The sequence below is a fragment of the Pogona vitticeps genome, chromosome 1, assembly GCF_051106095.1.
Source record: "Pogona vitticeps strain Pit_001003342236 chromosome 1, PviZW2.1, whole genome shotgun sequence".
Taxonomy (NCBI): Eukaryota; Metazoa; Chordata; class Lepidosauria; order Squamata; family Agamidae; genus Pogona; species Pogona vitticeps.
This window is the reverse complement of record NC_135783.1, coordinates 197,458,042-197,485,476: the sequence shown is the minus strand read 5'-3', so window position 1 is coordinate 197,485,476 and position 27,435 is coordinate 197,458,042. Positions and strand designations below refer to the sequence as shown.

The 27,435-nt window shown below is 39.5% G+C and overlaps 1 protein-coding gene across 1 annotated transcript in view; it reads right to left on the bottom strand.

Moving 5' to 3' along the window:
* Positions 1-1,284: 1,284 nt before the first annotated feature.
* Positions 1,285-27,435, bottom strand: part of CWC22 (CWC22 spliceosome associated protein) — a 43,685-nt gene continuing 17,534 nt past the window's right edge. Inside the window, exons 9-20 of the mRNA XM_020804113.3 lie at positions 25,924-26,059; positions 25,624-25,830; positions 25,468-25,530; positions 24,826-24,933; positions 19,863-19,944; positions 18,463-18,523; positions 11,423-11,500; positions 10,456-10,608; positions 9,769-9,896; positions 7,454-7,555; positions 6,593-6,789; positions 1,285-2,571 (exon numbers count right to left, since the gene is read on the bottom strand). Coding sequence (XP_020659772.2) covers positions 2,021-2,571; positions 6,593-6,789; positions 7,454-7,555; positions 9,769-9,896; positions 10,456-10,608; positions 11,423-11,500; positions 18,463-18,523; positions 19,863-19,944; positions 24,826-24,933; positions 25,468-25,530; positions 25,624-25,830; positions 25,924-26,059 — 1,866 coding nt within the window. The 3' untranslated portion in view covers positions 1,285-2,020. The remainder of the gene's footprint in view (positions 2,572-6,592; positions 6,790-7,453; positions 7,556-9,768; positions 9,897-10,455; positions 10,609-11,422; positions 11,501-18,462; positions 18,524-19,862; positions 19,945-24,825; positions 24,934-25,467; positions 25,531-25,623; positions 25,831-25,923; positions 26,060-27,435) is intronic.

Genomic DNA, 27,435 nt, shown 5'->3' with positions numbered 1-27,435 from the left:
GACATGCCACAACTTTAAAAAAAATCTTTTTACACTCAAGCTGTCTGCACTTTATGATGTAAGTATTTTGATATGCCTTCTCCGGATTAAATTGGAATATATGGGGTCAGAGAAAATGCTGATCCTAAGCAGATCAAGTTAGATGAATAGCCAAAGAGCCCTGTCATCCACTAATTACTGTTCTGCTCTTTGAATTAAACAATTAAAGGGTATGTAAATCCTCATTCAGTAATTTAGAAATAAGCCATCATTAGAGGGAGATGAAGCAATAACAAAAATTAAGGTGAAAAAGCTCCTTCTACAATGTTTAATTAAAAAAACCGCCTACACATGGCTATAATTTTACAAAAGGAGCTAAAATTATTGAAAATTTGAGAAGCAAAAAAGAAAATTATTGTGGAAAAAGCTTCTTTTGTAGTTTCACTAGTGAAACTAAGGAGGCCTCATCTAATTTAGTTATATTGTAACAGATTGTGTACATGTGATATTATTATCGCCATCTTACACTACCTTTCATTTTAATTTTGTGTTATAGTTACATTTAGATATATCTGCTGGTCTGTGATGTTAATAAAGCTCATTCATTCTTCTTTTGTACAAATTCACTTTCCTGTCAGACCAGAGTAAACCAATCTAGGCAAAGCCCTTTCCTTCCAAGCTTGCTTCACTTTGAGCTACTGTCTATGTTGCTTAAACAAAGTAGATCACCTACCTTCATTAGCAGATAAATATCATCCCCTTATTCTAGCTAAATAAAGGCCTTAGTTAATATATAAAACAATGCATTATTAAAAAGATTATAAAGAAATAACACTTTATATGACTGGTTGCCAAAACAAGGTTCTTGATCACTTTGAAGTCTTTTTTCAAGCTACTGGTTTTAATACAATAGTTGAAGAACTCAACTAAATGCCATTAATAATGTCATGTTAAAAAAATAACAACAGTAATAGGGGACTTCTAACCTTTAGACAGAAAGCACCAAGAATAGGTATTGGGTCTTGAACAATGATTTTAAAATATCATACCGATCTCAAGGTCTTAATTATAGATTCAAACATTTCAGCCAAAGGGGGAAAATGCTATACATCTTCATAGATGTCTTTTTTAATCCATTAACATGTTTTTTAAATGATATGCATTACTTTTCTGTGTTTTCCCCCCAGTCTGTTAAATCACAGAATAAATGTTTACAACATTTACAACAGCTTTTCCACTGTTCTGTCTGGGAATTCTAGTATTTTCATCACACTACAGTTTTAAGCTCTGAAGAAAAACAGAAGCTTTATCCACCTCATGGCTCAGTTTATTATTCACAACTGTTTTTAGCTGAGAGCAAAATTTCTTTCATGAACAAATTCTTACCACCGTTTATGTAGTTTATGCTTGTTTTTCCAAGTGCCGAAGAAATCAAATCTCAGATCAGTTGATCTTTCAACCTTATGCCACAGCCAACAAAATCAGGCAAGTGGGGACCAAAAGTTATGAAAAATATTGTAGAATTTTCAGTTGTCTGTTTCCACATTTTTATAAGAAACTAAAGAACAAAAAAAAAACACCCAAACCCAATTCAAACCAAATGCAATTGCCATTGTGCACATCTTTAAAATTTTGGCATATACAAAGAACTTGTTATTCTTGAAGTGAGACCTCTTAACAAATATACTGAAATCTGACAATTGCCTAAAAAAGGGGCAAGCAAGGAAATGTTTAGCATTTTTAAAATGTATAAATAAAATGTACAAAGATCTTTTCAAAACAGTAGCATTTCAGTAAAACAAATGTTCAGGGGTTTTTTATTGACAAAATAAACTAGATTTGATTTCTCTTGGATTCAAAGACCTCTAAGCTTCAGCTTAGCGGAAAGCTTAAAGCATTAACAATGATCATAAAAAGATGGGGTACTAAAAACATTGAAGGCTCCACGTATTTGTAGGCATTTTGTACAAAAGGTCCTTTTAAAAAGTGTTCCATATGTCATAAAAATACAGTTTTCACCAACAAAATCTCTCTACCAGAATTATTTGCGCCTGGGTGGAGAGCTCTCCCTGTGTTTTCGCCGGCCCTCCCCCTTCCTGGACTCTTTCAACTGATCCAGGTATCGGCTTTGTTCTTGATCCTCCCGGGGACTGGGATAGTTATGGAGTCTCTCTCTTGACTTTGATCTGTTCCTTCTTCGTCTATGGAGTTCACCGTCATTAGTATGGTGTCTGTCCCTCCTCTCTTCATCAGAAAAAGAATTCCTTCTTTCTGCTCTTTTTTGTTTAGAGTGGCTAGTTTTGCTTTCCAAAGGCATTTGTCTTTCATGATCCCTGTCCTTTCCACTCCAGTAGCTGTTTCTGTCACTGGAATAATCTCTGTCATAAGAGACCTTCTGTGAGGCTTCATCTCTTCGACATGAGTCTCTTGAATTTCTGTCAGCATTCCTTCCAGAATTTCGATCACCCCCATTTACCCTCTCAGGCTCCCTCCTCTCTTTCTTCTTTTCAAGCCCTTTCTTTTTACTTCCCTGTTTCCTCTTGGTACTACTGTTTGATGTCTTCTTCTTTTGTGACTTCCTCCTTTTCATATCTGAAAGGATCAAAAACATGGCATTTAGCTTTTAAAGTTAATCTATGCATTGTCCTTAATCCACATGTCAAAATATATCAGTTTGAACTCAGACATCCCACACAGGGAGAGAACAGTTGCCTCCCCTCATAAGTTGCTTTGGAGGCTCTCCTAACTCTTGAGGATAAAAATGGAACACAGCACAAACAAAGGAAAAAGATCAGTGACTCAACAGAAGTGCTTTCTGCATGTATGGTGAGATCTTTGCAACCAGGCAAATGACCAGCTTTTGGCTACTTTAACAATCTCCCATATTCTCAAGTAGTTTTCTGGTCATGGAGCTTGAATAAAGGATGACAGGTACACATTCTTTTCATAATCTCAACTAAACAATTTAGAGTTATTTAGCTTGCTCTCTGATTTGGACAATGATGCTGAGGAAAAAAAAGATCCATGTAACACTGTTCATCATCATCATAATCTTGGAACTTCAAAGCTGGAAGGGACTCTATGGATAATCAAGTCCAGCCCCTATGATGAGGGCACAGTGGGGGAATCGAACTCCCAACCTCTGGCTCCACAGCCAGATATCTAAATCACTAAGCAATTCTCACTATCGCTTCCTTCAGAGGACTGTACTAAGATGTTTCAAATGAACAAAATTAAGATCCGTTTAACTTGCAAAATACTTACTCTTGTCACCTTCATTCTACTAAATTTAGCAACAAATAAAATTCCATATTTCAAAAATACTGCAGAAAAGACAAAATACTTCATCCATGGAATAGAACTGTGATTCCTATTCATCAAGGTTAAGCAGCCTGTTCAACAGAGGGAGCCAAGTCATGAAAGACCACACCTTATATAATATGCCTATTCTAGTTGCAAGTGATTAACAGTCTGCATACCAGGTTTTGCGCATCAAAGAGATGCCAAAATATATTTGACAACTATGTTTATATGTTAAAAAATGCATGAACATTTATTTTTGAAAACAACCCTTCATGCATGTAGACTATCATTTGGAAAAGCCTCTAGTCACAATAAATTAATTTATCATTAAGATGCCACAAGGCTATTACTTTTGCTGCCACAAATTAATGTGGCGACTCCCTAGAAAATAATTGTCATGAAAGCTGGAATCCTCAAGATATACAGTACAAGGAGTTAGAAAGCAACATTAAAACTATCATTGCAAATATTGTCCATTTTCTCCCTAGAAACAACCACTTAGACACTGCAACTATTTGCACATGTCCTGGAATGCAGCTTTTTGCTAGTGCCGTTATAAGAATGTGCAAGTAAAAAATGAGCTGCCAAGGTATATAAAATTAGTCTGCCATCAGCAACAGCAGATTTACTGCTGGGACAAAAAAGATGACTACGCAGCACAATGCTAAAAACTGACCTTTCATATTCCTACGACAGATGCTGCACAACACACTGACCAGATCTGTCTTCTTCTTACTAGGTAAGAGGGAACCCGCAGATCTACCGTACATCCAGCGCAACAACTCTTATTGAAGTGGACAGCTGTCAAACCGACAGTTCAATGCTTTCCAATGGGGGGGGGGAATTCACCAAAAAATAACGAAGACTCAGAACAAAGCCAAATTAAGTTTGCCAAGGTTTTAGAAGATGCACTAACGATCCCAAGCATTTAAAACAGGTTTCAAACATTTTAAGACACTTTAAAAATAGCTTTTGACAGGTCCGTTTTCGCTATTTTTAAAGTGTCTTAAAAGGTTCAAAAACGGTTTTAAATGCTTGGGATCGTTAGTGCACCTTCTAAAACCTTGGCAAACTTAATTTGGCTTTGTTCTGAGTCTTCATTAATTTTGGTGAATTTTCCCCCCCATTGAAATGCATTGAACCTAAGTTTGACAGCTGTCAAACCGACAGTTCAATGCTTTCCAATGGGGGAGAAAAAAATTCACCAAAAATTAACAAACTCAGATCAAAGCCAAATTAAGTTTGCAAAGGTTTTAGACGGTGCACTAACGATCCCAAGCATTTAAAACCATTTTTGAACCTTTTAAGACACACTTAAAATTGCAAAAACGAACATCGCAAAACCATTGGAATGCATTGAAAACGTTTCAATGCATTCCAATGGGGGAAACATTGTATCGCTTAGCGATGTTTCCTATGGGGATTTTCGCTTAAGGACGGCAATCCGTTCCCATTGGAACGGATTAACCGGTTTTCAATGCATTCCTATGGGAAATGGTGTTTCGCTTAGCGATGTTTTCCCATAGCAATGTTTTTTTTGGGAACCAATTAACATCGTTAAGCGAGGCACCACTTTGGGGGAAACTCTAAGAAACTGCCTCAGACAAGCTGTGATGCCTTCATTGTTGTAAAATGACATTAAAATGAATGGGTACAGTCTGAATGCAAGCTCTAACCTAGCCTTTAAAGGGTCTCTTGACAAAACACTGCAAAGAGACAGAAGCTGATTCTCTCATACCAAGCTGTATTAAGTACAGGTGTGCATAATCATTCGAGCAATATTTCTGCTCACAGTGCAAAAGAAAGAAATAAACAGAATAGAAAAGAAAAACATTGTACTGTTGAGACTATCAAAATGTCTCTACAATGAATCATTTTCTCACACACACACCTGCCCCCGACCAACATGGAAAGCGACCAAATATTAGAACGGAATGCATTCAATGGAAAGCAAACACAACACAGTATGAGAAAAAAAATGAGGGACATTCAGACTCACAGACTCTATTAATTTGTCACCAAGGACTTACCTCCCTGGTCCCCGTCTAGCTGCAGCTGTCTCTACAAAAGCCATCTGGCTCTTTGCTGAAATGCCACTTTTCTGACCCTGTTCCATTACGCTTTCCTTTAGTACTCTGGCGTTACTGATGTATTAAATTTTTAGTAATAGGAATATACAGCAAATTTACAATGAACTGCAGTAGACCTCTTTTCAAACATTCTGAATCTGTACTATATTTGAGAATTAGAAGATTTTTGCTCTTAAAACCATCAACAAATAATTTTTCCCCCAAAACAGTATGCTTTTTGAATGCAGAAGCTCAAGCTGGGCTGTCATCTGCTCTCACAACTTAGTGCTTGCATGTTCAAGAGTGGACTAAGCAGGCACTATTTAGATTACTAATGTTCTTTATACTGTACAGTACATTTCAGATAATGGGGGGAAAATCAGAAGGATGACTTATTCAAATATGCTGATTATAGCATGGAAGGCATCCTGCAGCAGCAGAATCTTTTATAAACAGAAGGAAGCAGAATACAAGTAGCAGTATACTGAATTGCATTAATTAATACTACAATTGATAGTTCCTGCATCAGAAAGCACACTAATACAGCATAAAAGAGCTACACTTAACAAAATGAGCAGATAAAAAACCTTATAAATTAGACACCAGCAATGCCCATGGGTAGAGAGTTCTGAAGAGTAGGTACAGAGTTACATTCCACTCCCAACCCAAAGGATGCTGTTCTCGACTATGCACATGAATCACAGAACAAGGTACTCTCGCTTTATCTATTCCAAAGAAATCTGCTAAGGCTACAATCCTAAAACACATTTACCAGAAAACAACAACAATATATAACGGTCAGTGATCAGGAAGATAAGAATATATTATTTAGACAAAATCACATAATATCAGAGACATTTACTAGAGAACAAGCCCATCTGAACATAGCAGGACATACTGAGGTAAGCAAGAGGAACCAGTCACCAAACAGGTGATATGACTTATTCAACTCACACAGGTAAGTGTTAGGTAAAATTGTGAACTTGCCTATATTAATGGGCAATTCTGTCTCTAAAGAGAACTACTACACAAATACTCCTTAAAGGGTTTACAATGCACCATCTATTAAGTCTTTAGTCTGGCAACATTATTAGGAAAGTCTGGTCCACTGCAAAATATCAACACCATCTTCAAACACAGAAAGACACGAATAAATTGCCACCACGATTTTTCCCTCGTGCAAGTGTCTCAGACCAGGGACAGTAAAGACAAAAAGATGAATCACAGGTGGAACTTCATACCTGAGTCACTGCTGTGTTCACTGTCAGATGATGATCCAGTAGAAGACCCTGAAGTGCTGCTACTGCTGCTGCTAGCATCCTCCTCTGGACCTGATGAATCGGATTCTGAAGATGAAGACGAATCTGAAGATTCCACATCTTGTTTCTGTGTCATGATCATTTTGGGTGCATTTTTCAGGTGTTCGCGTAGCTCATCTCTAATTAAACACATTTAATAAGCCAGGTAATCAATCTGAACAATTCAATTACTTTTTTGGATGTTTTATATGCTCTCTGCTGTGCTCCAAAGTTCATAGCAATTTTGGAGGGTGGAGTGGTTTTGGGGGAAGAGATCCTCAAAACTAACACTAAGGGCCACAGAATGGTGTATGTGTGAGTGAGTGAGTGAGAGAGAGAGAGACACTGGATCAGTCCCTATCTGCATTGCTTCAGCCCTCCATTTAATTTTTGTTGGGATAGAGGGATGTAATAACAGCCTGCAGCCTGGGATGGATGCTTCTGGTCTCCAATTTGATCCATGTGATATGCAGCGACAAAGCATACCATGCCAACATCCTCATGCCTCCACAAAGGGATTTTCAAATAGAGTACATGCACTGGAGTCCAGAACATATTCTCTGGGCTACTGACCTCATGATTTGGGATTATAAGAACTGGAGTGCCCAGGGCTGAAGTGGAATGGCACGCTTCAGGATAGCTATCTAGGAATGGAGGAGGGAAAGGGAAGCAAGGAAGGAAAGCGCATGCTTGTCCAAATCACCTATACATATACAAACACCATCGGGGATGGCTATACTGATTGGCATTATGCCAGAATTCCAAGAACTGCGCTCTATATTATAAAATCACATGCTTCCTTACGTTAGCCCACCAAGACCAATTGAAGTGAAGAAATTGATGGCAAATCTCGTATTTCTTGGATTATCCCGAGGTAACAATCCTTCAAAGAATGGCTGCAGAGTCCTGTTGAAAAGCAAACGTAAAAATTATACTTCCAATCCTGCGCATCCACAACTTACTTTGATCTACAGGAGATGCTAAAATGTCAAATACACCATAAACACTCCTTCCAACTTAATATCAGTTCCATAGGAAACAATAATAGGGCACATGCATATACAAACCAGCTACAGGTATAGAAATATAGGAGCAAATGACTTAAAAGAATTCTTGCTATGGCAAGACATTAGGGAAGAAATTTTCCTCAATAAATACATGATGAATAAATATAGTTTATGGAACCTGGAAACTGTAAGCTGTTTTATACTATAAACATATTATCTAGGATTCAACTAATTCTCTAGAAAGCCACTGACATGTGTATAAACTATATTTAATTATTTGTAACCTCATTAAATGATGATCTAAAAAAATAATGTGATCTATCTAAAGGCACAAGTTCTGGGCAGCCCACGGTTCTCCCAGACCATTTCATTAATAAAACAAATGTGCACTTCATCTGAAAGTGAGTGAGACTTGCTTATTAGGCAAGGTTCTACTACAGCACTGTTCAAAAGCAGAAGAAATACTGCTTTGATATCAATCTATTTAATCTAATTTAAAATGCTTGTGTTTTACAAATGTCCACATTTCTATATGATCCATTACAGGAAAGTTCCTTGCCTATTTTGTCGACTGTTCTTTGGGATTAACAAAGCAACAATTCCATAGAAGACTGTTGGATGCATCATGTCCATCATGCTTTCCAGGATGTGGAAGGATCATTCTCTGGTATTTATTTAACATGCAATCAATGGTAAACATCAGTCATTTACGGTTTAATTAAAGATGTAGTTCATGTGAGGTCTTGCTGTGTCAATGCTTATTCGCTGTCTGGTTGTAAATATGAGCAAGCCAGAAATCTAGACTAAACTGAAGTAATGATGGTTGACAGAGGCCTGTGGTTCTCTCCTAGGCTGGTGTTTGGAGTCTGGAAAGCAGTCTGGTCTGGGAAGAGAGGGCTAACTTCTGGCTTGTTTTAGATGTGCACTTGTGTTAGTTTGGTTTAAGGAAACATTTCTTGGTCTTTTTTTTTGTTGTTGTTGTTAGTTGCCCTGACTTCAAAATGATTCACCACAGAAATACAGAGGAATATTTTGTCCAGGGCATTCTCCAATGAACAGGTATGTTCAGAGCCTCAAATACAAACAGTGATAAAGAAATGACTCTAAGATGATATTATTAGCTTCAGCACCCCATATTTAAGAGATACCTCAATCCAATACCAACCTGATGCTTTTTGGAAATGTCAGTAAAAACTGGTTAGATCAGTCAATTAAAATTATTTCAGCTGACTAAAATGGTGTCCTATGGATCAGGCAGCAGTTTTATATGAGTCTTGTGGCTCAGAGGCTAAACTGCACTACTGCAATCAAAACTCTGCTCATGACCAGGATTCAATCCCAGGTACCTGGGCTCAAGGTTCACTCAGCCTTCCATTCGTCCAAGGTTGGTAAAGAGAACACCTAGCTTGCTGGGGGTGGGGGGCAATGAATAGCCTGCATAAATAAATGGTAAAGATATAGAGCTTTAAGCACTATGGGGCAGTATCTAGGAAGCATGCTTAGCTTTAAATAATCTCAAGTAACATAAACAGAAAACAACAAGCATTATCTTAGGAAAAGCATTTCTACACCTACAGGGCAAGGAATGCCTCAACATGGTGATACCACATGAGACTGTCAAAATACCCATGTTTTCATGGTTGGGACTGCAATCCAGAGGAGACTTCCACTGAGGGAAAGGTTGCAGAATTTTTTACTAATTTTTCCTTCCTCCTGCACCATTTCCCATACTTTTCTTGAATTTTCCACTCAAACCTTATCAGAGGGATAGGCTGAATTCAAGAAACCAGCAAAATCTGCTTCCCTATGAGTTACAGAAGCAGAACTCTACTGTTCTTACCCATTTGCACATATAATTGCCAAAAAAGGGAAAAAACAAGAAAAAAAGAAAAAAACATAGTATTTTATGTAAGAAACCATACTTCAGTTAGGGGTTATTTCTGAAACATGGATGTTCAGCTCCCATAGCGCTATAATTACTGTGTTAAGAAGAAACATGAAGACACTATTTGAACTCTGTTTTCAATGAGAATGGAAATATTATCAGATATCTATAAAATGAATAGGAATCCCCTCACGGGAAAGATATTATGATATGAAATTTCTACTTACTCGTCTTTCAACCTTGCATTAAGGTTAGGAAGTCCCATATATTCACTAAGCTCTTGGAAAAATATTTTAACAAAAATCCTACTCGAGGAGGTAGTTGTTTCTTCACTTAGTGTTATGCATTCAAGGACCTGCCAGTGGAAGAAGTGGTAGGTTAATGCCAAACACTCAAAATCAATTAAGTTAATCCCATTTACTCCCCCCACCCCTGCTATTTTTCCTTTTTGACCTCTGGCCAATTTACACAAGCACTAGATAATTTAGCAACTATCTTTGCAAATCACTGACACTTTTAGTTTCATTTTGGTGTGCAGTCCTGGTTCCAAATAAGAACGTTAGCTGAACTTTCTTTACTTTGAAGTGAAGTTTGTCTGAGTCAAAGTTCTCATCGTCCTTGTCAGTGGCCAAATAGACAAGGCGTTCAGCCCATGATATGAAGTTCTACTTCAACTGACTAAAGTGGTGTCCTATAGATCAGTAGTCCTCAACCTTGGGCCTCCAGATGTTATTGAAATACAACTCCCAGAAGCCTTCACCACTACTTCTGCTGGCCAGGATTTCTGGGAATTGAAGTCCAAGAACATCTGGAGGCCCAAGGTTGGGGACCACTGCTATAGATCAAGCAACAAGAATATTCTGATTTTCAGAAACCGAATACGCAACGCAAGGTGAGACACCTTTTCTACTTACACTCCAAGGAAGAGAATCTGTGTACAAAAGGTGAGCAAACATTTTAGCAACATTCCTCAACTTGTTTGTTTCCAACCGGTGGATAGTATCATATTGTTCTTTGAAAATGGCTTCAAATGATTCCATATATTCTTTTTTCAACATACAGAAACGCTGGAAACAAAGGGCACAGTTAAGGAAAAACAGACATTACAACATGTATACACAAGAGCACCGGGACTAAATGGGCAAACAGCATCAACACTGCAATGGTCTTGCTTTTCAAAGTATTGGCCTGTGTCCAAACATCTGTATAGCCCCACCACCACCAAAAAAACAGGCACCCTACTGCCAGTACCTGGGGCAGGACTTTGTAGCAAGCACTGGGAAAAGCAAATGGATGGGGAAATTAATGATGTCTCTATCACTGATCAAAAACACTTTCCTTTCATGCATGTGTTTGTTGGGGTCAAAGCTGAATTTGTTTGATTTTGTATGTTGAATTTAAAATGTGAATAATTAAAGAGGAAAGGAAAAACTGTCATGTTTTTATGTACGCTTTCTGTGAATGAAGGCATGCCTTTGTCCCTGTGCCACTTCTGACTGAATTGTTGATGGTTCTGTTGCTTTTTCCCTTCTCCCTACAGCTTTATCTCCAAAGTTCTGCATCATCCATTAGCAATCCCACAGCGGATTTCCAGACAAGGATCTGAAGTGGATTGAAAATGCCTCCCCCGCATGAAACACATCAGATCCATTTTTATTTTATTTAATAATTATTCTAAATTGTTAAACCTGTGTTAGGCAAAAGTAACATTTTCAAATTTAAAAAACCAAGAAACAAATTTGCGTCCTCAAGATGAAGACTTCACCTGCAGTGGCTCAGCCACAGATGCAATGTCACCATGTGATGGTGGAAGTACTGCTTGCAATGAATCCTGAAAGAGAGACGCATGTGCAGGTGCCACACATAAAGAGAGCAACTCACCCCAGCCAGTAAGCCAAAGAATTTCTCATACGTTCTCTGCTGAGCACAACAGTCGAGTATCATGTTGCACAGTTCTTTCTGCAAGACAGAAAAAAAGATGCTTTGAAAAAATAGCAGTGCACTGAATGGAACACATTCCAAAATTAAAGTAAAATTAATTCCTTTAATGTACCAATATATTTTGAAAACTGAAAGTCACAGCTGTATGCATTGTTTGTACAGCCTGTTAAAGCGCAGAGGCAAAAACATACAATACACTCAAATAAACAAACTTAACATGCACAAGGGCCACAAAATAAAGAATTGTTCAAACAGGTTATTTAAAACCAAACATCTATTACTCAAAAAGGGATAAAACCCAGTGGTTTTTTTTACTTTTTTTGCTTCTATACAATCGTTTTCAGAATTATTTTCAGCACAATGTGCGATTCAATACAAGTAACCATTAACATTATTGCATGTTACACAAAACTAATGACAATGAGCCTTCGAGGCACCTTACTGCTCTATGATTCCAAGAACACCTACAAGAAAATATCTTTCTTTTTTACTATACTGCATTAGTTTATATACCACAAAGTACAGTATATTTTTACACTGCTTTAGCTCAGTGGTTTAGGTGTCTGGTTGTGGAGCCAGAGGTTGGAAGTTCGATTCTGCACTGTGCTTGCTGAGGAAAGCGCCAGCCTGTGTGGCCTTGGGCAAGTTGCACAGTCCTAGGGCGCCCCTAGAAGGGAATGGGAAATCACTTCTGAGTAATTCTCTACCTAAAACACCCTGGAAGGAGTTGCCAAAAAACCAGAATTGAGTTGACGGAACATTATTATTAATTATAGTAATGTTGCAGTCAATCAGTTTTCATACAACAAGACAGGCCAAGTGCTGATGCTATTGCTGATGAAGTCAGCTTGACTTGCAGAACAAATCACTTTTTGCCTTCTTAACTGAACTGAAGTAATTCAATATTTAACATTTTAATTAAATATTACAACAATTTCCTAAAAGAATATTTTCAGTAAACAAGTTTTCCTTTTTTCACAGAAAAACAGATTTGCCTGGAAAGACACTCTTGGAAGCTTATTTAAACAACAACAACAAACAAGCAGAGGTTAGACCCAAAGCATCAGTCGTCTAGATTAAATATTATAATGTTTTCAATTATTTTGAAGAAATGATGTGAAAGAAGCCACACAGCTGTTGTGGTGGCAAACTGCAGCTTTAAAAGATTAACTTTCTCTTCTGCTTGAGTTGCCAAATGCTTTTGCCTAATCCTATTTTGGCTTTATGAAGTTACTGGCAGGTCTGTGAGCAGAATGCATTAAAAATAAAAATGCTATGGTAAAGCAAACTCTTGAACCAGCACAAACAGCTGAACATATTCATGATGCATAGTCTACTGGTACCAAGATTTGGGAGATTAAGGTTTTACACCCTGCTGAGCCATTAAACTCACTTGCTGACTTTGGACGTGTTTTGAATCGTGTAAAACAGTGGTCCCCAACTTTTTGGGGCTATGGACTGGGTAGGAGGAGCAAGCTCCATGCGCAGGGTGGCGGGGCACCTCAAAGCGAGCACAAAGCGAGCGCGGTGTCATTGAGCTCATATACATGCAAGGAATAAACAAATACTTCAATGTTTGCTAGCCATGTGTAAGCTTTATGTTGCAAAGTCACAGAACAAAATAATGTCATGTTGCATGTTGTTCTGGGGTGAGCGCACCCTGCCCTTTAGCGCATGCTTGTGAGTGTGCCACGCCCTGCCCTTTCATGCATGTGCGTGAGCGTGCCCCCTGCCCCGCTCCCCTAAATGGTCCACGGTTTCGAAAAGGTTGGGGACCGCTGCTTTAGGGTACATCCCACCCCACCCTACCCACAATATACAGATGAGCTATTTGACAAGAGAAGCGACAAAACCATGTTAAGTGTGTGCCTTCTCCTATAACTGAGAGCTTTATTCACTGGGTTAGACACTGATGTCGCTGGCGAGCATGTCAGTGGAAAGGTCTTTGCTAATTTTTTCCTTTACTCCCAGATGCAGGATATCACTGGGCAGAAGGCTCCCAATTCTCCTTAGTTTTAAAGATAGTGGGTGGGCCACAGCACCACCTGTTCTCTCTTCTAGCCTCTCCCCGGCTTGTTCGCACCCAACAACCTTAACTATGTTAACAGTAACTGTGATTCCTCTTAAACCATAGCTGGCATCACATACTGTATCTTGATTACATTACAACTTGCAGTTTTTGTCAATAACTAATACTAATTCATACTAAAGCAAGCTCGCCCTTGCCTACAATTAATTCTCTGGAGGACTCTGTGGGGTGATAGATGCTCATGGTCTAACAAAAGGAAGACTGTGGAACAGGAAGTCAATCTGTATTGGGGGAGTCTTGGCTGTGGTGATAAAACTCACAGGCATCACAAATGATTAAGGTTCAGCCACATCCTGAATGGATTGTAAAGTTCTCTGCATGAAGCTCCTTTTGAAGACTGTTTGGAAATTTCAGTGGGTACAAAATACTGCAGCCAGACTGCTTGATCAGGGTTGATTACAGGAATCACATAACTCTTCTTACATTGGCTTCACTAGTTACTGGTCCACTGTAAGCCCCAAGTCAAAGTAACCTATAGGTAAAGCCCTCTACAGCTTCCACCCAGGCTATTTGAAAAACCCTATTTCCCCACAAAATCCTAAGCATTTGAGATCTGCAGACACAAGAGAGGGCATTCCAGTCGCTGTGCCCAGACTATGGAAGCGTCTCCCATACATGACTAGATAAGCTCCATTCCTCTGGCCCCTCAATCAGCAGGCATTTTTTTTCCCAACACAATTTTGGTAACTGGACGGCCTGGTAAAAAAAGGATTATAGTGGACAGTACACTTTACTTTTCAATGAGGTTGTTTTAATTGGTTTTAAACTGTTTCGAATAAGTGGCTTGTTACTACTGACATATTTTAATCTTGTAAATTATTATTTTTTCCTGTTAGGTTTTTCAGTCATTCATAAAGCTGCATAACAAGTAACCTTGCAAGAGCCAAGCAGGGCTGTTGATGATACGACATTCTGGAAGTCCAAGGTAGCTTGATGACACATGACAACAACAAGCTGCCTCGAGTCCTTCTAGTGGGATATCGGTTGGAACAAAATGAAATGGAATATCTAACAATGAAATTGTACGGAGGTGAAAGCTGGACAGTGAAGAAGGCTGAAAGTAAAAAAATGGTGTGTTTGAAATATGGTGCTAGAGGAGAGCTTTGTGTATAGCAAAAACTGCCAAAAAGACAAACAAGTGGGTCCTAAATCAAATCACATCAAAATTATCCCTGGAGGCAAAAATGATGAAACTGAGGATGTCCTATTCTGGGCACATCATGAGAAGACAAGGTTCTCTAGAAAAGACAATATTGATGGAAAAGCTTGAAGGCAGCAGGAAGTAAGAGACCAAGTACGAGATGGCTTGAAGGAAGCTGTACAAGAGCTGAGCAGGGCTGTTGAGGACAGCACGTTTTGGAAATCACTTGTTCATAGAGTCGCCATTAAGTCAGAGGTCAACAAAATTGACTTAACACATTTGACACAAACACTGCTAAGTTACAAGACTCAAAGCAAGAACTGAAAGTACAGGATTTTTTGCAACTGCAGTTACACACTATTTCTAAATTTTCTCCACTCGGTTTTTTTAACTGAAGCTGCAAGCACCTGGTTTTCTTTACTGAGTAAGTTGCTCCCTGAAGTATTTTATACCATCAGGTCACTCTTCATTCTTGCTAAGCATCGAGGATGATCCTCAGATTAAGAGGAGGCAATGCCAAACAGCATCTGGCTACTTGGTCAAGTGTGCAGGCACCGCTAATTTACTGCCTCTGGGACTCTCATTTGCTTACTTCTACTGGCCATTTCCCTTATAATATTCTGTTTACTTAACTGCATCTTCCTTTGTTCATAACTTAATTTCTACTTTTGACCAATCAGAGCAGAACTGAACTGAATTGTCAGCTACTTCCTTCCAACTGCAAATGAGATCCATAATTCTAGCAATTCAGTAAAGAACCGACCTTAGGCTCAATAGTAGCAATACAATGGGACTACAGTGGTGCCCTGCTTGACGACGATAATCCGTTCCAGCAAAATCGTTGTAGAACGAAATTATCATCAAGCGAAAGTAAAAAGCCCACTGAAATGCACTGAAAACTGTTCAATGTGTTCCAATGGCTGAAATACCTCATCGTAAAGTGAAGATCCTCCATAGGGCGGCCATTTTCTGGTGCCTGTAAAGCGAGGAAACACAGTGGGGAAACACAGCGGGCGGACATTTTGAAACCTGACGATCAGCTGTTTTGATCGTCGTAAAGAGAATAATCGGTTCCTGAAGCAGGGAACCAATCATCGTCAAGCAGATTTTCCCCATCTAAACACCGTTTTGCTATAGCAATCGCAAAATACTTATCGTGAAGCGATTTTGTCGTCTACCGGGGTAAGCATCTAGCGGGGCACCACTGTATTTGAAAATACTGTATTTCAGGTTGGATTCCAACTTTGCCTTCCACAATCAGAGGAGCTCTGCTGCCCATGGAACAATTCTGATCCAATGGAGAGATCCTGCTCGCAGTCAGTCTCCTACCCTGCTCTAGCCAGGTTTCCTGAACAGTTTACCAGATTCAAAGGGTTGCAGAAGGTATCAACACACATTGCTTGTTTCTCTCCCACTGATGAGAACAAAGTCCGGATCCAAGTTTTTTGGCAGTGACATTCAGAAACATAAAGGTTAAGCAGCACCACGTTACATTATATTTCACATTATACTATAGGTGGCCCCATTTCTGCCCACAAAAAAGCTTTGAATTATTTAAGTACCATTATCAAGATTGCCTAAATTAAAAGAGCTGCAGGTCTGGCATACAAGGACTTGAGAGCTGCCCACAAGACTCGGAGTATTAGGATGACTCACATGCACAGATGAGCTGCGTGCTACCCACTAGTGCGGAACTGACTTCTAAAAGAGACAGAATTATCATATTCCCCATACCTTTAAAATAAATGCAACTAATCCCTTCTGCCTCAGTATTTTCAACTAATGCTGGAATCACTGTGAGGACAAATCATACAGCAAAGCTCTTGCATTCCAGAGAAGGAGAACCCACAGATCTCCTGTATCCACACACTCCTCTCAAACAGAACACAAAGGAATGAAGCACTAAAAACTTGAAACTAGAAATACAAATGGATGACTAAAAAAAGAGTGGGAACATTATTGAAAAACAGCTTAAACTTGCTAAATGTTTGGGCTCTATAAGCATGGCAAGTGACAATCATCTGCATGCTTAATGGCTAACTGAACACAGATGCACTTTCACTATTAGTAATATAGATTTAGCACACAGAGAAGAGTTCATACCATATAAATAATCTTAGAAGTGTGTTCAAGATGTGGTTATCTAATATTACTCAGTCCAGCCGGTTATTTTAACATCTAACACTTCCACAGCTTTGGCTGGGCAATGGTTGCTGGTCTTTACACAGGGCTGCAGAACATGGGACCTCACAAGTGTTGCTAGACTACCATGCCCTTTGGTTCTATCCAGCACAGCCAATGGTGAGGGATGATGGGAACTGTAGTTCAGCCACCACTGGAGAGCTCACACTCCATAGTCCTTTGCATTGATCAAGAGGGGGGGGGACATAGGAAAAAGGAAATGCCGTCTGTGAGGCTCCCCCACCACTCTCCCATCTTGGTACTACAATAGCTACATACATGCAGGCACTACAAGTCTGCTGCCTTTATCTCAGAAAATATAACACAGAGTTGGGAAAGCTGTGCCCACTGTTCACACTTATCCATCCACAAAGAGAGGAGATGCCCACTATAGTAGATATCCAGCTAGTAACTACTTCGGAGGGAGGGGGGCTTATACAAATGAGTGATAAAAGTGGAAATGAGAGAAATGGAAGGAGGAAAGGATGCCTTGGTAGAGATTTCACATCATTGTGCCATCTCAGACTGTAGAGATAATGCTGAAGCATGATTCTACGAATCAGGACCAGTTTTATTCTGGCTTGTTTCTATAAAGAACAATTTAACTCAGTCACAGTTTGTCCTTTTTGGACACAATGAAAACCATGATCAGTGAGGAACAGGAAGGAGATGCTTTCACTCTCCTCCACCCAGCTGCTCTAGAGGTAAGCTGAAGAAGCATATAGTTCTGAGGCTGGTTGCTTGAGCACTAAATTGTGAGCCACTGGCTGAAATTCATTAGTAAGTCGTAACTAGAGTGGAGCCATTGAATCGATGGAACTTATGGAGAAGTTAACTTACCAGATCCCCAATAATTCAATGGGCCTACTCTAGTTGTGACTTTCTACTGGATCTCAGCCACTGATTCATAATGGGCAGAAGGCCAAGAAAGTCCTGAACAAGTATTCTCCAATACATGCACATAGACAGACCCCATGGCTATTGAGGGGTGCTGGCTCACATATAAGCATACCTCCTTTGGCCTAAGAGGAGGAGGAGGAGGAGGAGAGAGAGAGAGAGAGAGATAAAGTATGTGTATGTTCCATGGGAAGCTGTAAAACAGCTTTGGAGTTCATCCTGACTTCTTGCAGGTGAGTGGAATACTGTGACACTATCAAGTGGTGTCAGCAAAGTAACATACAAAATGCAGCTCTGAGGAAAGTTCTCTTTTGTTCTCAGAACTAAAAATTTTCAGCCTCAGTACTTTTCATCTGTTACACAAAGGCATTCCAGCAAAGCAAACATTTTCACAACCAGAACAATGCCGCGTCATCTTTAAGCATTCTATTTTAAGGGCATTTTATGGGTAAGAAGCAAAAATCAACAACATTAACTACTGTTTCGCTTACTCCATGAGCCAAAAATAGGATTATTCCGGAAAATATACCATTTTAATTTCAAGGTAGCTGACTTGCAAGATAGCTGATTTGGCCAGTATCTTATGTAATATGATTAACTGTGTCAATATACGAACTGGGGTGTTGGAGAGGTTTCTCCCAAGAAAAGAAAAGCAAGCCAAGGGAGAATTACCGTTTGGCTCTCTGGAAAATCCATCTTCAGCAACTTGTGAGCACATTCTTCAAAGTCTAAACTGGAAAGAGGGAAAAAGGAATGTATTTAGAATGAACCTGCTATGGTACCAGCTTAAAACATTTCTGTGCTGACATGCATTGGATTGATGAAATTCTGTGGGTCTAAAAGACACTTCCTTTAAAAAGAAAAGCACCTCAAATTGACAGCTGCTCTGAGACACACAGGGGAATTATGTTAACTACCCCCAAGTTTTAAATGTAAAAAAGCCCTTTGAAGAGTATCAGAAGCTCCACACCACAGTCCCCTGCCTCAGATTTCCATTTATCTGACCTAAGCCTAGAAGACGGTTGCTACTTTACAGACTTTAGACTCTTTGGAGTAAGCAAGCTATCATGGGTACAACTGCAGGCAGTTTGTTTAAAAAGATAATATGCACAACTCAGTACTGCCACTGCAGTTAACTGAAAATCTCTACCACAGCATTTCTCCTTCTCTCACATTTAATTTTAAAAAGCATAGCGAATTTAGCAGGCTTTTAACAACATTTGTTGAAAAACAATTCTGTTGTAGCCAGCTCGCATTCATTACATGAACAATGTCCAACACCAATAGATTTTCAGACAGACTAAAAACAAGATGACTCCTATGTTGAGTCATCATTGCTACAACATCATGCTAAACAGAAATGTACTGAGTCTAATAACCAAACAGATGACAACATAATGGACATCTGAAATGCTTCAGCATGTCCTCCCATGGAAAAATATTCCTATGTGACATATCCTGTTAATTAACAAAGTTTTTTAACTCATTCAAAACTCTTACATCTCTCCTGTATATCTCATCCCTCCCTCTTACAGTTAGTGTTACCTGTGTCATTTTTTAAATTTTACATTCCCTCTTCCTCCAATCTAAAGCGGAGGTAGGAGAAGCTTTGGCCATCTAGAGGCTTCAGACTTCAGCTAGGGTGCCCTGCACCAGTGATAAAGAATTATGGCAAAAACAAAATTAAAAAAAAATCAGACTGAGGGAGTGGATATGTCCCCCAAGTACTCACATTAAAATAGAGCAGTTAGTTTTTAAGGTGCCACATTTTTGTCTTCTTTTTGTTTTGTTTTTGCCTCACATGCTAGCACAGGCTAACATCGCTACCTCTTCTAAAAGAATTGTGGGTTGTAGTTCAAAATATTTGAAGGATCAAAGCCTCCCCCACCCCTGCCCCAGAGATTTATAATTTTTAACACCATTCCTAAAGGCATGGGACACATTCTACTCCTAAAGTTTCAGATCTAAGAATTCTAGAATTAAAATTCAGTCTGCTCACATTGGAAGTGCTAGCCTAAAAAGCATTTGCAGTGTTAGTTTAGGGGGACCCCATGCAGAACTGAGAACGATACCTTGACTGAATTGCAAGGTAGATGGTCCGCCGGAAGGAAACCAAGTTAACTTCTGTTTTATCATGGATGGTCACCTTTTGTCCTGGGGGAGCAAAAACGTGGGGAAGAACATTCAGAAATACAGTAAGAGATTATATTTCAAGGCCTTACAAATATTACTATTTAAGAGCTTGCAAATAAATTGCACATAAAATAAACAATAGAATACTATGCATCTAGTCATGGCTTTGCTGGGAAAAAGGGAGACTCCAAAGTCTGGCTGAACTTCCTCTACAGACTGAAGATTGCTCTTATGCTCTCTGCCAATCTGCTCCTGAAAGGTGTGTGAACATGGCGCAGAAGGCAGCATTTCATAAGAGGAATAGGTGAAAAACAGATGCACTTTTTGCATGCACACAAATGCTTTCTGGTAGCACACAGCCATCGCTGGATACAAGTCAATATTTATACGAGGGGGTGCTGACAAGTATTGAGCCTGACCCAGAAAAAAAATAAGCTAGGAAGCTGTAAATTGCAAGGTGAATTGGCCAATTTGTATTCAATGGTGCAAAAATCAACTACAGTGGTGCCTCGCTTAACAATTGCCTCATTAAATGACGAAACTGCTTGACGATGAAGTTTTTGCAATCGCTTTTGCGATCGCAAAAGGATGTTCCTATGAGAAAAATTCGCTTAACAATGATCAGTTCCCTGCTTCGGGAACCGATTTTTCGCTAAACAATGATTCTGAAACAGCTGGTCAGTGGTTCTAAAATAGCCGCACGCTGTGCAAAATGGCTACCTGCTGTGTTTTCAGGACGGATTCCCTGCTTTACAGGCACCGAAAATGGCCACCCCATGGAGGATCTTTGCTGGACGGTGAGTTTTCAGCCCATCGGAACGCACTGAACCAGTTTCGATGCATTTCAATGGACTTCTTCATTTCGGAAGACGATGTTTTCACAAGACAGCGATTTTCGCAGAACGAATTAACATCATCTTGCGAGGCACCACTGTACCTATGATTTTAACTTCTCTTTCATTTTCAGGCCCAAAGTGAACATGGCAGAACCTCCAGAAATGTTCAATGTGGAAGAGCATAGGACCATAAACAAATTCCTGTTTTTCCAAGGGAAAGGTGCAAAGCAGATCCATGATGAAATGTCACAAACTATGGATGACAGTGGCCCTTCATCTGTAACAGTTAAATGTTGGGTTGTCAATTTTTAAAACTGGCCATTTCAGTGTTGAAAGTGAGAAACCCAGTGGAAGGCCTGTTTCTGTCTCTGTGCCTGCAAATGTGAAAGCCATCCATGACATGATCATGGAGGGCCACCGAATATCAGCCAAAAGTATTGCCACATATCTAGGAATATGTGAAAGAGTTGGTGCCATTATCCGCAACAACGTGGAAATGAGAAAGCTGGCAGCAAAGTGGGTCCCCAAACTTTGACAACCAGACAAAAGATGAAACTTGTGCAGTCATTAATAGCTGCTTTGGAACATTTTGCAAGAAATCAGTCAGATTTCCTGGGCAAACTGGTAAATGGTGATGAGACCTGGATCTACTGTTATGATCCTGAGACAAAGGAACAGTCTAAGGAATGGAGGCACAATGTTTTCCCCAGGCCAAAGAGTGGGGTTTTGAGTGCAAAGGTCGGTGCAGAAGCAAATGGCAACAGTTTTTTGGGATAAGAAGGCAGTTCTGCTGGTGGACTACGTCCAACAGGTTCAACTATTAATGCAAAATATTACTGTGCTTTATTGACAAAGTTGAGGAAAAGCAGCAAGGATAAACATTGAGGAAAGCTCTCCGAAGGTGTCATCCTGTTGCATGACAACGCCTCGTCACACACTGAAGGTGAAACAATCACAAAACTGACCTCCTGCAAGCTTTCAAGTGATGCCCCATCTACCCTATTCTCCCAACCTGGCTTCTTCTGACTATCATCTGTTCCCCAAAGTAAAAAAAACACCTAAAGGGACAACAATTTGGGAGTGTTCTGGAGGCAAATAATGCTGCAAATGAGTGGTTACACCAGCAGTCGGAAGAATTTTATTTGCAGGGACTTAAGAAGCTGCAGGACAGATGTTGCAAGGGCATTGACTTCCTGGGAGAATATGTAGAACAGTGTGAAAGTTACAGCTTCCTAGCTCAATTTTTTCTGGGTAAGGCTCAATACCGGTCAGCACCCCCTTCATATAATCTCAAGTCAAATTACTAAAAAGAATGTAAACCTTGTAGCATGATGACCTGCTGCTCCTTCACCGGCATCAGCAAAACTAATGCATTCTCTTCCATGGAGAGAAACTTTGTTGCATAACCAGCCTTGGAATTGTGTTCATAGAAGAAACACTGACAAAAATGTCAAGGAACCAGCTGTTGACACATATGACTACATAGCTGTACATGATAAAGGAGAAGGAAATCAGCCTCCATAAGACCCCACTGCTTGCCTGTTGCAAATAAGAATGGGCCCTAAGCTTCCAACCTTTCAGGCAGAAGCATCTTCTTGGGCACAGAGATTGCCCCATTCATCAAAGGACAGCCAAGATCTGTGCATGCAATTCCGGTTCTACATTGAAAATAATGAGTATACCTCTGGTGTCTGTATGTGTGGGGCATCTGTACATGCATCTTCCTCTACCAACAAATATCAGGGATCAGACATAGAGACAGAACATCATATCACGTTTAGAACCAAGACTCTGAAATAAGTCAATTGTCCTACTTTTTATGGGAGTGGCCTCCAGAGTTTCCATATGAGTAATGCAAGTGATGACAGGGTTCTGTAATTACCGTTTTTAATTTCTATTTTCTGCTTGGAATCAGAAGTTTATTTTCCTTTCCCAAGAGTACTCCTAAAAGAACAGGACCTTGCCAATATGCAGGATCTATATCCACAATGCAGCCAGTTAAAAACAAAACCTACTTTTACTGATTGCTGACTGACAAGACATGTTTTGCTGCTTTTTTTGTATCAAACATACTCCGAAAGTCATAAAGAACATTTTCTATAGAAAAATAAAGTTTGTATTTATAGAATGCAAATGTCCTTGATGTCAGTGCAGACTCAATGAAATATGCCTCTTGCTCATGCATGTGTGGAAAAGACAGTGGTTTTCATAACAGATACCATCCAGCTAAGCTTCACTTTTTATATCTAGATTGCAAGAGAAATAATTTAAACACAGCTTTAACTCTTCCAGCGAATCCAACACACCTAAAAAACAATCGATTAGGGCAGGGTTGTGCTCATACAACAAAAGCTGAAATCCTGCTGTTTAGCCTAGCAAGTCACAACTATAGTAGGCCCATTTCACTCAATGAACTTACTGAGAATATGACTCACCAAATCCTCACTGATTTAATGGGCCTACTCTAGTGCAATGTACTAAGCTAAGCAACAGGGTTTCAGCCATAGCATAAAAAATAAGTAAAATACAGTATAGCACAGTATTTTGTGAAAATGGCTATTACAATTACAGTAGTACAGTGGTGCCTCACTTAGCGACGTTAATCCGTGCAGGAAAAAACGTAGCTAAGCAATTTCATCACTAAACGGATTTAAAAAGCCCATAGAAACGCATTAAAACACCATTAATGCATTCCTATGGGCTTCAAAACTAACCTTGAATGAAAATCCTCCATAGGGGCGGCTATTTTCGGTGCCTCTAAAGCAAGGCAACACAGCGGGTGGCCATTTTGTTTTTCCGGCGGCCATTTTGAAACCACCGATCAGCTGGCTGAAAATGGGGGCGTTGTGATGATCGCTTCCCTGCGATCGTGGCAAAGTGAATTTTCCCCATAGGGACCATCGCTAAGCGATTGCTTTTGCGATCACTTAAACCCCGTCACTTAGCAATTTTGTCGCTCAACGGAGCGATCACTAAGCGAGGCACCACTGTACCTTGATTTACAAACGCTTCGGTTAACATAATTTTCGGTTTACGAATGAAAATCCATAGAAAATGCCTCAGTTTACGGTTTTTGTCCACAGTATGATGGAAGTTTCCCCAGGATGCATTGTGCCTGGAGATTTATAGCGCCACCCCTGCACTATAGCAAACCGCGTTTCGGTTTATGGATTTTTCGCATTACATAATGTCCTGCAGAACGCATTAAATTCATAAACTGAGGTTCTACTGTATACTCTTAGTATGCAGCATATGAGCTAAATGATTCCCATCATAAAAATAAGAAACAATGACACAAATCATACACAGTGTATATTTAATTTGTATTTAACAATTCCCATTATTATGAAATTATGTTACTAATTTTTATCTAATCTGTTGATCATAATAAAGGAATGACACAAACAGGTTGGTGTATGGGAGGAAATTACTATGGAAGTTGAAGAAAATGGAAAGCTGGATTTTTTTTTCTTAAACAGACAACATAGAAGTAATTCTTAAATGTCCAAGAAACCATTAGGCTTATGTTTCATGAACATCAGAACCTCAAATCAAATGGCAGAACAGTTTTGAACTTTAGAGTTTTCAAAAGCAGATTGTGACATGGCACAGAAGCCTTACAGCCAAATTTTAAGGGTGGATAAAAAAAAACCAAGGATTCAATAATAATCAAAAATCAATTTTTAAAATTTAAATGAATTTGATTTAAATCAAATCCACCCTGCAAATTAAAAAAATCTCATTGGGTACCCCTTGGAGTAGTGTTTTGACTCAAGGCAATCATGAGTCATTTGATGGAGTTTACCCATGGAGAATGCATGAAATGCCCCCTGTTCAGGATAAAGAGGGCAGTGAAATATATATATTATTAATATGTTTCATTCAGCCTTCAAACAAGCCCATAAATATTAACTCCAGCCTGATGTAGTAGCATACATTAATTAATTATATCATATCTAAAATAAGAAACAATAGAATTTAAAACAAGTCACTTTGCTGTCCAGTAACACTTCAATGCCACAGTTCCATTAGTTCCTACAACTGCTTCTTTAAACTGCCCTCTTACCTTCTTCATTCTCATCCTCATCATTAGCCTCCTCATCTTCATCCTCCTCTTCACTGCTTCCAACATCTTCACCAGATCCTGAGTCACTATCACCCTCATCAAGAATTTCTACAATAAGAAGAGAATTCAAGGAAACCATTAAGGCCCCATTTCATTGGGAGAGGTGAGACATTTAGAATTATCTTCCTCCAAATCGAGCAGATGAATGCTTTGGAACTGAAACAAGAATGGCTGCAGTCTTAGGCTCAAATCCTATCATTGTTTATTTGAAAGCAACACCCACTGAACTTAAGAGGTGATTACTGTTCAGCATATATGTGCAGGATTGTACTACCCATAAAAGCACAGGGTATCAGACTGAGATGCATGAAAGTGAGGGCTTAGTCCTGACAGAAACAGGATGATTTTTTAAAGAGCAGAACAATTAAGAAATGCTTGACCAGCAAAATATTTTCCCTATATTTTGACCCAAACAAAAATCCTTTCGTTTTCTGCATTACTTTTGTAAACCAAAGAAATAGTCAAGTCACCTGCTTTTGAGTATAAATATCTAAAATATCTGGCACAAAATGGTTACAGAGTTACTGTGGGTTTCCTTAGGAGAACTACTGTGCAAAACTGAAATAGAAATTACTTACACACCTTTTTTCAGCGTTTTGTACTTCTCTTCATTCTCCACAAAATCAGGATCCATCTTGAACACATCTTCACAAAAAGAGAACAGAAAGTTACCAACATTGTAGGAGAGCAGGAAAGAAATAACATGGAATGAAAAATTCTTTTCAACATCATCCTTACTAAGAATATCATCTGGATTATAGTCATCTTCTAAAGGCAGCATATGGGTGAATTGATCCTCCTCCTCCACAAGATCCAGTCCATCTGGAATTATTGGGTGATCTTTGAACCCATCTTTACGCACAGCAAACATAACTTCTATCATGTACTGAACTCGTTTGTCAGTTTCCGATTCGTGCAGAACATGACGAAGCCGGTCAAAAATGGCTGCAATTCAAAAATGAAACCAAAGTAAAAGTTATTTTACCAAAACCACAGGTGTTAGAAAATACTGTAAATCTCTCTCCAATAGATACATACCATTAACACCTCTAGGAGACACTTCAGTCAACTTGAGACCACAGTCCTTCAGAAACCCAATGGCTACTTCAATGCTGTCATCCGTTGGTCTCTCCAGAAGCAATGTGAGCATTTCCAAACATAACACCTCATGGGCCTTTCCGGAAAGAACAGCACAAACTCTTCTGTTACAAGTCATATTCTTCTGACAGGATGCATTTGAAATATACCTTTGAAGTGGCTAGTAAAAACACAGCACTACTGCAGGGAGCAGTGGAACTACAGTGGACCCTCAACTTACAGATGGCTCGACTTACAGACTTTTCAAGTTACAAACTTCTCTGGCTGCAAAATTTAGATTCAACTTGCAGCCAGAGAATCGACTTACAGACCAGAAAAAAAACCAAAATGGAATAAAAATAGAATAAAAACCACTGGTTATGGGATTAATCGGTTTTCAGTGCATTGTAGGTCAATGGAGATTCGACTTACAGACTTTTCGACTTGCAGCCACCATTCCAATACGGATTAATTCCTTAAGTAGAGGGTCCACTGTAGCTCAAATACGCCAAGAGGGACTGTGGACACAGTGGTTCTCCATACACACACATACATACGTACATACACACACACACACACACACACACACAACTGCTCAATGCCTTTAAGTCAAAGAATTGATAGTTCAAAATCAGGCTCCACTGGGCATATCCAAATAGATAATTATCAATTAACAAAATACAGTGGTGCCTCACAAGACGATTGCCTCGCGGGAGGATTAATCCGCAAGACAATTGGTTTTTGCGGCCGCTGTTGTGCTTCGCAAGACGATGTTTTCTATGGATGATTTTTCCCCACTGGAATGCATTAAATAGATTTCAATGCATTCCAATGGGGAGCCGCGTTTCGCAAGACAATGTTTCTGCAAGACAGCGTTTTTGCTGAATGAATTAATCGTCTTGCGAGGCACCACTGTACCTCCAATTTAAGGTGAACCTCAAGGGCAAACAACACTGGATCTAGTCAGGTAGGCACTTCCACAGATGAAGACAAAATATTTCTTTAACCTGCCTGCTTCCTAGTGGTTTTGGCAGAGTCTATAGGCAATGCACTGTTACTTGCATGCCTCTGGCCCCACATACACAAGTCACTCGTTGAAGGGAACATCATTCAGGCAGCTATTCTTTGCTGCTCATAGCAGGGTGGAGAGCATAACTGGGGAAAACCTGACCCTCCAAAATGGGCAGGACTTGAACCCTCAAAAACCCCAGCCACCACAGATGGTCATAAGGAAATGCAGAGATTGTAATCTGAAACATTTGGAGGGACCAAAGTCTCTCCACTCCTGGCAGAGGGGTCAAAGTCTGTTTTAACACAGAAGAAAGTGACAGATGTGCACAGTGGGCTGGCACAGCGAGAGGGGAGTCAGCTCTTGAAATTGATAAGTGAGCATGATAAATGTTGCAGCTGAGATTGAGGGCTTGCCTATCCTGCTCTATATTGCTATCATCTGCTTGCGTAGCAAGAGCAGAA